The 12,243-nt window shown below is 29.4% G+C and overlaps 1 protein-coding gene across 1 annotated transcript in view; it reads left to right on the top strand.

Moving 5' to 3' along the window:
* Positions 1 to 1,888, top strand: part of LOC108564630 (DNA-binding protein D-ETS-3) — an 11,281-nt gene extending 9,393 nt beyond the window's left edge. Inside the window, exon 5 of the mRNA XM_017923727.1 lies at positions 1,185 to 1,888. Within this exon, the coding sequence (XP_017779216.1) occupies positions 1,185 to 1,333 (149 nt within the window). The 3' untranslated portion in view covers positions 1,334 to 1,888. The remainder of the gene's footprint in view (positions 1 to 1,184) is intronic.
* The last annotated feature ends 10,355 nt before the right edge of the window (positions 1,889 to 12,243 follow it).

Genomic DNA, 12,243 nt, shown 5'->3' with positions numbered 1-12,243 from the left:
CGAATATCCCTCTGTTATGTGTGTGTGTGCCTGTGTGTATAGGCAACTAATGGAAATTCTGCACAGTTCACTCCCGATTTTATTGATATGGGTGTCCGCAACGAGAAAATTATTGCTTCCATGCACAAAGCCGATGAACGCACATAAATCCCATCGAAGATTTGTCTCTTCTGTAACACACTATGAAGCACTAATGAAACCGAAGCGACGGCTTAATGGCCCTCAGGAGGGACCAAATTTATTAGCGTAACTTCATCACTATTAATAAGAACCACGCAATTTGGCTCAGATTTTATAGCAAATTTAAAGTATCCATAACAGTCAATTTAATATTTATTGGAATATGATGCAATTCACAGAAATTCTATGATCATCTATAAATAATTCATTCATTAATTATATTGCAAACATAAATATTCAAATTTTATAATAAAAGCAGCATGTAATAAAAAATAACTATTGAAAAATTAGTTGAATGTACAGATATTACAGTTGAGTAATAGTAGTAAAGTTTCTGATGCGTGAAACTCGATATTGCATTGAAATACTCTGTGTATCGGAGGCTGTGCGAATGTTGTCTGCATCGGAATATTTTCGGAATGGTGATGAGGTCCATGAATTTTGGGATCCACTCGAAATGCATCGAACTTAAATTAAACTGCGAAACTCTCGGTGGCGAGTGGTTAGATAAGTGCTGGGCAAATAGGCTGGCTCTGTCAGTTGTCAGAGGCGTCGGCGTCGCATTCGGAATTAGCAAATATATCGAGATTTGAATAAACATGCGGGGAACGAACATCCAGATCCATCCGAGCGCCCCTCGAGCCGCCACCCCCAAAACTGTATGGATCGAAGAGAGAAAGTGATAGATAGAGATGGTACAGGAATAGGAGGAGGAGAGGATAATACAAATCCATTGTGACTTTCCATTGCATTAGCCGCAACACCCTATAAATTATAGTAAATCGGCCGTTCCAGACTGTCGGCGATGCGGGCCCAAATGAATTAACATTAATACAAGAATATAAATCTGATGTACCGTGATGAGCCAAAATGGATCATCGTCTCATATTCTTTTAGCTACACTTAAATTTCTCCTTTTTCATCGCTCAATGTCTCACAGTTGGACATTCTCAAAATTTCTGCTCCATAAGCTTTTTTAAATGAGTGTTTTTATTTTGTTACAGCTTCGATATTTCCATCTCCTGGATCATACTGGAGCAATCCGAGCGCGAATCTGTACTCGAACATAGCGGCAAGTACACACTCGATAGGCCATCACGCGGCCCCCCATTTGGGAGCGCCCCCCTTGGGGTCGTACCCCCATTACGCCTGACCTGCCCCGTCGTCGTCGCCAACTGCAGACTGGACCCGAAGGATCCCCATGTAAAATGTAACGAATCCTCGGCGAACAGCGTTAAAAGAAAATAATTTACGAGAGAACAGAAAGAAAAAAAAAAGTTTCGCGTGCGGCGACAGAGCGCCCCCCCTTCCTCATCATTTCGTAATACATTTACGTTAAAACTCTTATTTTCGGTTTGTTCCCTTGTTGTTCCCGTTAATTTTACGTTCTAGAATAGCGTGATGTCTATAAATGTATATAAGAAATGATTATATAACCGTACCTAATTTGCCAACAGTTATCACAAAAGGAAAAAAAAGGAAACATTCCCCCCTAAACAAATTTTTACTTTTATTGCCGTAAGTCAAGTTTTGTCAAAGTTCTTCTAGTCATTATTTATTCGTTGTTGTATATTTTATTTATTGGCAAAGTATGATAAACCAGATGAATGGAAAGTAAAAAAAATAATAATATTAATAAGTTAAGGAGAAATCATGTAACAAATTCATTCCGTACAAGTGCAATCCCCCATTAATAAAAATAACAATATAATACATTGAAGGTAAATAATTAAATAAAGTAATGAAGTATTTGTATAGGAAAATATTAAAAAAAAATAAAATATGTAAAGATTAATAATAATAACAACACAAACCGCAATGGTGGCCTGTGATACGAATAATTTATTATTTTCAAATTACTAAACGATGTAAAAGTGAGGAAAGTAAAATAATAATAATAATAAATATTATATATGTAAATTGGAGAGGAACGTAATTTAATCGTATATAAATATATATTATTAATAATTTATTAACTGTAAAAATAACTCTATATTAATATAAATATATAGATTGTTGTATGCTTGATTAGTTGGTACTAATGAACTATATAGTATGTAGAAACTGTATCTATATACTTGGCGAATGCGATTTTTTTTTTGTTATGAATGAATCTGGTGTGTAAGAGAAAGGTGAAGAAATATATCATAGATACTACTAGTCATGTAATAAATGTAATTGAAACAAAAAAATAATAATAATATAATATATGAAAATAAAATTTAAAACGACGTGTAAGATTTAGGCCATTTTTTTGTTATATTCGGCCTGATAACTGGCGACATACAAATGTAATACAACAACCAACAAAAAAAATATAAATGTTATGTATTTATTATATAAAAAAAAACTAGATTGAACAAAAGCTTATTATTACAACACCCAAGTTTTTTATTCCATATTTCAGCTTTTATAATGTAGACAATTTATATAATATGGTAAGTATATAATTACTACTTAATTCATTAAATACACATTAAGTTAATTTTGTCAATAAATGTATTTAAATTTACGTACATTGTTTATGATTGACAATTTTGATCTTTCAAATTTGACAGCGAATGTCAATGTCACATGTCAAATTAGACTGCAAGCACCGAAAGGACTCACAAAGGGCCTGGTTTGACCAGGATTTGAATCTGTGACCACTGGCACGTCGGTAGGACAATTTAACCTTTTGGCTATTAGTCGCCAGGTAATAAAAATTAGTATTTATTAAATAATCAAAGCTTTAGTTTTCAATTTTAAATAAAAAAAAAATATTTCTATTTTTTTAATTCTAAAAATTTAGATCTAAATTGTTATTAACTCTATAGTATATTTGTCTATATCTAAGAAAAAAACATGAATTTTGTTATTTATAATTCTAACTACAATTTTACATAACAAGAAATAGCGGAACTTGTTTAAATTCTTCATAGTTTCAGTTTCAGTTTGCAAAAAAAAAGTCCCATTTGATAATTCGTAATAATCAATAAATGTATTTAAATTTACGTAAGTATATAAGTACTATTTTATTCATTAAATACACATTAAGTTAATTTTGTCAATAAATGTATTTAAATTTTCGTACATTGTTTATGATTGACAATTTTGATCTTTCAAATTTGACAGCAAATGTCAATGTCACATGTCAACGACAAATTTTACTATACTTTTAAATCTAATGTTTCCTATACATAATTTTGATATTTTTAAGAACATTTTTTATTCTAAAAATTAATAATAATTGATATAAAGTCAAATTGATATAAAGTCAAAATTAAACAACAAACAAATATATAGGAATTTATAGTTTTAGCTTAATAATTTATGTACTCAATTATTGAATTAAATGTTTGAACTTATAATATTTCTTGTCTTCACAGTTTTGAGTTTAGTTATCTGAATTATGTAAATCTCTGTACACAACAAATATAGTTTCGATTAAAAACAAATACTAGGTGGGTCACTCTGACCCATCCTTAGTACTTAAGGGTTAATACTAACTACTATTTTAAATAAATTCTAAATTGTATTAAATCGATTAAGAACTTTTTTTTTGTATTTTTGTTGAGAGATGTATAATTCTACAAAATTATACTGTAAAATACATGAAGGGGGCGATGAGGGTGAAGAAAGAGGCTGACTTCAATACATTATTACATCATTATGTGGCGCGTGGCAGTCGACAGGCATATGTTTAACGCACGATTGCGCCCAAACACTATGTCTTCGGGGTGCTTTCACTCTCTCCGACCCTCGTAGATTCACTCGCGATGGCCACTCTTTCGACTATATAAACTTATTGCCCACTGGACCAAAAGCCGCTTCGCCAGGGCGGAACGCATAACATCGATACCATGCGAATCCTCCTCCCCCACCCCACCCACATGCGATTCCTCCTTCAAACCCAAAAAGAAGAAGAAGAAAAAAACAACAGAACGTAGAAGAAAACAAGGGAACGACGCAATAATAAAATTTCGAGAAAAAAAAACGAAACGGAAACGACGCCCATTCGAATATATATATATATAATATTTCAGAGAGGAGACAAGGAATTTAATGGAAACTTAGTTTTCTACGTTTCACGATCTATCATATAAATGTTATAGTTATTAATCAATATTTAGTAAATCAAATGAAAATATAATAGTTTAATTGGTTTTCTACCTTACAAAAAGATTTCCATACAAATTATTACATTTTTCAATTTTGAAAGCTTACAACAAGAAATTAGTACTAAGCACAAACCTGATAGTATGCCCATTGGAAATACCATAGTTTTTTCTTTAATTTTCATATTTAATCATCTAATTGGCGTAAGTAAATGTTGAGTAATTAAATAAAACGAGAAGAATGTTTTTTGTTTTGTGATTTCAAAGCAATTATTTAATATTTATTCAATCAAATGAAATTATAAAGCTTTTATTGGTTTTCTTCCTTACAAAAAGATTATCCATTTACATAATTGAATCTCAACATACAAATTATTACATTTTTAAATTTTGAAAGCTTAGAACAAGAAATTAGTACAAAGCACAAATCTGATAGTATGCCCATTGGAAATATCATAGTTTTTTCTTAAATTTTCATATTTAATCATCTAGTTGGCGTACGTGAATGTCGAGTAATTAAATAAAACGAGAAGAATGTTTTTTGTTTTGTGATTTCAAAGCAATTATTTAATATTTATTCAATCAAATGAAATTATAAAGCTTTTATTGGTTTTCTTCCTTACAAAAAGATTATGCATTTACATAATTGAATCTCAACATACAAATTATTACATTTTTTCAATTTTAAAAGCTTACAACAAGAAATTAGTAGTAAGCACAAATCTGATAGTATGCTCATTGGAAATACCATAGTTTTTTCTTTAATTTTCATATTTAATCATCTAGTTGGCGTATGTAAATGTTGAGTAATTAAATAAAACGAGAAGAATGTTTTTTGTTTTGTGATTTGAAAGCAATTATTTAATATTTATTCAATCAAATGAAATTATAAAGGTTTAATTGGTTTTCTTCCTTACAAAAAGATTATGCATTTACATAATTGAATCTCAACATACAAATTATTACATTTTTTCAATTTTGAAAGCTTACAACAAGAAATTAGTAGTAAGCAAAAATCTGATAGTATGCCAATTGGAAATACCATAGTTTTTTCTTTAATTATCATATTTAATCATCTAGTTGGCGTACGTGAATGTCGAGTAATTAAATAAAACGAGAAGAATGTTTTTGTTTGGTTATTTGAAAGCAATTATTATAAATCAAATTAAATTATAAGGTTTTATTGGTTTTCTTCCGTACAAAAAGATTATGCATTTACATAATTGAATCTCAACATACAAATTATTACATTTTTCAATTTTGAAAGCTTACAACAAGAAATATGTAGTAAGCACAAATCTGATAGTATGCTCATTGGAAATACCATAGTTTTTTCTTTAATTTTCATATTTAATCATCTAGTTGGGGTACGTGAATGTCGAGTAATTAAATAAAACGAGAAGAATGTTTTTTGTTTTGTGATTTCAAAGCAATTATTTAATATTTATTCAATCAAATGAAATTATAAAGCTTTTATTGATTTTCTTCCTTACAAAAAGATTATGCATTTACATAATTGAATCTCAACATACAAATTATTACATTTTTTCAATTTTAAAAGCTTACAACAAGAAATTAGTACTAAGCACAAATCTGATAGTATGCCCATTGGAAATACCATAGTTTTTTCTTTAATTTTCATATTTAATCATCTAATTGACGTAAGTAAATGTTGAGTAATTAAATAAAACGAGAAGAATGTTTTTGTTTGGTTATTTGAAAGCAATTATTATAAATCAAATTAAATTATAAGGTTTTATTGGTTTTCTTCCTTACAAAAAGATTATGCATTTACATAATTGAATCTCAACATATAAATTATTACATTTTTTCAATTTTAAAAGCTTACAACAAAAAATTAGTATTAAGCACAAATCTGTTTGTATGCTCATTGGAAATATCATAGCTTTTTCTTTAATTTTCATATTTAATCATCTAGTTGGCAAACGTGAATGTCGAGTAATTAAATAAAACGAGAATAATGTTTTTTGTTTTGTGATTTCAAAGCAATTATTTAATATTTATTCAATCAAATGAAATTATAAAGCTTTTATTGGTTTTCTTCCTTACAAAAAGATTATCCATTTACATAATTGAATCTCAACAAACAAATTATTACATTTTTCAATTTTGAAAGCTTACAACAAGAAATTAGTAGTAAGCACAAATCTGATAGTATGCTCATTGGAAATATCATAGTTTTTTCTTTAATTTTCATATTTAATCATCTAGTTGGCGTATGTAAATATTGAGTAATTAAATAAAACGAAAACAATATTTTTTGTTTTGTGATTTGAAAGCAATTATTTAATATTTATTCAATCAAATGAAATTATAAAGGTTTTATTGGTTTTCTTCCTTACAAAAAGATTATCCATTTACATAATTGAATCTCAACATACAAATTATTACATTTTTTCAATTTTAAAAGCTTACAACAAGAAATTAGTACTAAGCACAAATCCGATAGTACGCCCATTGGAAATACCATAGTTTTTCTTTAATTTTCATATTTAATCATCTAGTTGGTGTATGTAAATGTTGAGTAATTAAATAAAATGAGAAGAATGTTTTTTGTTTTGTGATTTGAAAGCAATTATTTAATATTTATTCAATCAAATGAAATTATAAAGCTTTTATTGTTTTTTTTTCTTACAAAAAGATTATGCATTTACATAATTGAATCTCAATATACAAATTATTAAATTTTTCAATTTTGAAAGCTTACAACAAGAAATTAGTACTAAGCACAAATCTGATAGTATGCCCATTGGAAATACCATAGTTTTTTCTTAAATTTTCATATTTAATCATCTAGTTGGCGTATGTAAATGTTGAGTAATTAAATAAAACGAGAAGAATGTTTTTGTTTGGTTATTTGAAAGCAATTATTATAAATCAAATTAAATTATTAGGTTTTATTGGTTTTCTTCCTTACAAAAAGATTATCCATTTACATAATTGAATCTCAACATACAAATTATTACATTTTTCAATTTTGAAAGCTTACAACAATAAATTAGTACTAAGCACAAATCTGATAGTATGCCCATTGGAAATACCATAGTTTTTTCTTTAATTTTCATATTTACTCATCTAGTTGGCGTACATGAATGTTGAGTAATTAAATAAAACGAGAAGAATGTTTTTGTTTCGTTATTTGAAAGCAATTATTTAATAATTTATTCAATCAAATAAAAGATTGTGATTGTAAATGTGCTGTTACAATTCGATTTCGTTTACTACTACAATTGATTTCTATCTGTCCATTACGATTTCGATTCTTCGTTATTACGAAGTCTGCTGATTTTATTTCACGTTGGTTTTGTTTCGTTGCGTCGGGGAAGAGGAAGATGATGAATGAACTGGAGCATTCCCAAACGCCCCGAGTGCATTACGCTCTCCGTCGAGAATGGGGGGTGCCGATAATACACGGAGGGATGAAAACTCTTCTGATGTGCGATTAGGGCGTGCTAAATACTTTAAAAGTTAAATTTGTAGAGAACACGCCTCCGCCGTGCGCCACCCGTGTAATTCATCACACGTGTTTATGTGCCCAGTGTGTAACGAGATTAAACGGTCTCGCATCTGATCGAAAACGCTATTAAAAACTACTGCTTAACTTTTAAATTCAGAACTATATTCGTATACAAGCGAGATTCTTATCTCAGCTGTTATTATTTCTGCTTTGGTGTAATTATATAAAACGCGATGACTCAAAAGTATTAATTTTATTTAGCAAATTTGAAATGTTATTACAAAAAAAAATGGTAAGTAGCAGATATCTAGTAGTAAGCTTATTAGAAAGACTATAGTTTTTTCTTTAGTTTCCATATTTGATTATCGAATTGGCAAGACCGATTGTCGAGTAATTAAATAAAACGTGAAGATTGGTTATACAAATTTTAATGATCAAGTTCAATAAAATGATAAATGTCACAAATCTAATAGGAAGGTTTTTGGAAAGACTATAGTTTTTTCTTTAACTTGCATGTTTTATCATCTATTATGCGTGGTTGTCGAGTAATTTAAAACGTGAAGACTGAAAGTATTAATTTTGATTGATCAAGTTCGAAATTAAATTACACGAAAATGGTAAATAGTTCGAATTTAGTAGTAAGATTATTAGAAAGGTCATAGTATTGTCTTTAATTTGCATATTTGATCATCTAATTAGCAAGTGTAGTTGTTGAGAAATTAACTAAAACGTAAGGATTGAAAATACAAATTTAATTAATCAAGTTCTAAATTGTATTACGAGAAATTGATAAATAGCACAAAATTAGTAGTAAGCTTATTGGAAAGACCATAGTTTTTTCTTTAATTTCCATATTTGATTATCGAATTAGCAAGACCGATTGTCGAGTAATTAAATAAAACGTGAAGATTGGTTATTCAAATTTTAATGATGAAGTTCAAAATTGTATTACAACAAAATTGTAAATATTAGAAATCTAATAGGAAGCTTTTTGGAAAGACTATAGTTTTTTTTCTTTAACTTGCATGTTTTATCATCTATTATGCGTGGTTGTCGAGTAATTAAATAAAACGTGAGGACTGAAAGTATTAATTTTGATTGATCAAGTTCGAAATTAAATTACACGAAAATGGTAAATAGTTCGAATTTAGTAGTAAGATTATTAGAAAGGTCATAGTTTTGTCTTTAATTTGCATATTTGGGCATTTAATTAGCAGGTTGATGATAAATTAACTAAAACGTAAGGACTGAAAATACAAATTTAATTGATCAAGTTCTAAATTGTATTACGAGAAATTGATAAATACAACAAAATTAGTAGTAAGCTTATTGGAAAGATCATACTTTTTTCTTTAGTTTCCATATTTAATTATCTAATTAACATGCGTGGTTGTTGAGTAATTAATTAAAACATGAAGATACAACTTGTTCAATTTTGAAAACTTATTACAAGTTAATAGTAAATAGAAACAATCTGGTAGTAATCTTATTGGAAATACAAATTATTAATTTGCATTACATAACAATTATTATAACAAAAATGGTAATAAAAGATTATAAAATTTATAAAAGTTTTAGTTTTCGGGTTAATCCAAACAATATGAGAATTTCGTTTTTTTTTTTTTGAAGAAAATGTTAAATTTCAATTATCAACTATTATTACTTATATTTTGTTTCATATTAAAAGATGGAAAATAAAAGCCGTTGTAATTATTTTCTAAAATTCAGATTATTCTGGTCTAAATTACATTTTCAAACTCAAATTTCATTTCTCAATTTTCAAATCTTATTAGAGAAAAACAGTGAACAACATACATCTAATAGTAAGATCATTGAAAAGACTAAAGTTTCTTCTTTAATTTGCATCTTACTTACAATAAAACGCAAAGGCACTGCATTGTCAAGTTTGAAACGACATTTGTTTAATTTGCAAGTTTGGTGATCTAATTAACCTACTTGATTATCGAGATTTTACAACAACAACAAAAAAAGAACACGAAGACATTTTCATTGCTCAAGTTTGAAAGACATTTTATAAGAAAATAGTAACTAGCATAAATCTTGTAATAGATTCATTGAAAAGGAAATAATTTAGTCTTTAATTTACATATTTAATGATCTAATTGGCATGGGTTGTTGTCAAGTAATTAAATAAAACGTGAAGACATTAAACAAAACAAATTATTGTTTTTACAAAACCGAAATGATAAATGTGTCAATTAGTTAAACCGTATCAAAATACAAGAAATCTTAATTGAAACGAGTGGAAAGTGTAAAAGAGAAAAATAAATCGTTGATCCATTCGACAATTTGATTACTCAAGTTTGAAAAAATATTGTAATATAATGGATAAATAGCACAAAGCTAGTAATATACTTGTTGAAGAAGCAATAGTTTTATCTTTAATTTGCATATTTATTGATCTAATTGGCATGTGTGGTTATCAAGTAATTAAATAAAACGTAAAGACATTAAACAAAATATTGTTTTACAACAACGAACTGATAGATGCGTTTCTTTTGACTACTAAATTATGTTTTTTTTTTAAATAAACTTCGTATCAAAATGCAGAAATCTTAATTGTAACAAGTGGAATGTATATAAAATATAAAGAAATGAATCTTCAATCCATCCAAGTATTCAGCATTTTCAAACTAGAATTTGATTACTCAAATTTGAAAAATTATTATAAGAAAATGCTAAAAACCCAGTCTTGTTGAAATGACAATAATTGTGTCTTTAATTTGCAGATTTAATGATCTAATTGCCATGTGTGGTTGCCATGACGACATTAAACAAATTAAAAAATTGTTTTTACAAAACCGAAATGATGAATGTATCAGTTAGTTAAACAACCGCGTTTCTTTATATGTTTTTTTTTTAAATTAAACTTCGTATCAAAATACAGAAATCATAATTGAAACGAGTGGAAAGTGTGTAAACTAAATAAATAAATCGTTAATCCATTCGAGAATTTGATTACTCAAGTTTGAAAAATTATTATAAGAAAATGCTAAAAAGCCAAGCTTGTAGAAATGACAATAATTTTGTCTTTAATTTGCTTATTTAATGATCTAATTGACATGTGTGGTTGTCATGATGACATTAAACAAATTAAAAATTGTTTTTTCAAAACCGACATGATGAATGTGTCAGTTAGTTAAACCGCGTTTTTTTATATGTTTTTTTTTTAATTAAACTTCGTATCAAAATACAGAAATCTTAATTGAAACGAGTGGAAAGTGTGTAAACTAGATAAATAAATCGTCGATCCATCCGAGCGCTAATTCAGACACGAATCCCCCCCTGAACCATAAAACATTCGCATTTAATTGCGTCCTCCTTATGCAACGCAGATCATTGTTATTATTAGTGCCATTAAATATGCGAGGATGTATGCAAATTAGCTCGCCCTTCGACACAATAAAATGCAAATACGTCGGTAATTAACAAAAAAGATATATATATATACCCACACCCTGCATGCATACATAGAGACACAGACAAAAACCACGGTCGAGGGAGCGCGCGACTTTCCGAGCAATAAAACCGGGACTGGAAATTGAACTGTTACATAAATCCGATGAGAATCTTTCGCTCGAAGGACGAACTTTACTGTTACTGTCAATCTTTAACGCTTTGCTCATAGGTGATTGTGTTTCTTTATTTTGCAGGTTGAGTATGAGTTTCGCGATCGCAATTGCGTTGAAAGCGGTTTTAAATAAACGCCGACCTTATCGGGGGGATGGATGGAACGGTGAAAGGGGGTGCGGAAACCGAAAGATAAATTCGAGCTGAAGGGGGTGAAAAAAAGTGAGAGAGAGAGTGAGTGAGAAAAAGGAAGAACTTAATGCGAAAAGAGAGAAGGAGCGAATTACGCCGCGAGTGGTGTTAATTACAGGTGAGAGGTTGCTAGGTGACGAGACCCGGGGTCCCATCATTGGCCCACCATTGAAGATCGATGAGCTGCTCGGCCAATCCGGGTGGGAATCTATCCGGAACATGGCCGGAAATGCAATCCCGGATTCCGCCACATGCCACTCCATATTCTTAATTACTCAAGTAAGCGCAATTACGACACATTCAGTGCACTCTTTTCACGTTCTCAATCCTCAACTTCTTCCAACTCTTATCTTCACCTCCAAATCCAACGCTTAATTAACGAGCCAGTTAACCAACGCTAAATCCTCCACTCTTCTCTCTCTCTCATTTTTTTTGTTATCCCTTCGTGCAATTTTTCTTCTTCCCTTCGCAGTGTTGAGTGAAGTCAAACAGAGGATGGGGGTGGGTGATTTTTTGGCGTCCACTGCAAATGTTTACCGTTAATATTGACCGATTGGAAATATTAATGTTTGCTCCCAAAATTTTTTTTTCTCTTCCTTTCCCCCATATTCTCTCCTTCCTTCGCTTGACCAGAAACTTATTCATTGCCTTTAATTCATTGATCCGATACGAAATAATATGTCCCTTCCCTCTGACAAAACATTT

This window comes from Nicrophorus vespilloides, unplaced genomic scaffold (assembly GCF_001412225.1).
Source record: "Nicrophorus vespilloides isolate i.1.1-1 unplaced genomic scaffold, Nicve_v1.0, whole genome shotgun sequence".
NCBI lineage: Eukaryota > Metazoa > Arthropoda > Insecta > Coleoptera > Silphidae > Nicrophorus > Nicrophorus vespilloides.
The sequence above is the reverse complement of the archived record's forward strand: the minus strand, read 5'-3'. Positions and strand labels throughout refer to the sequence as shown.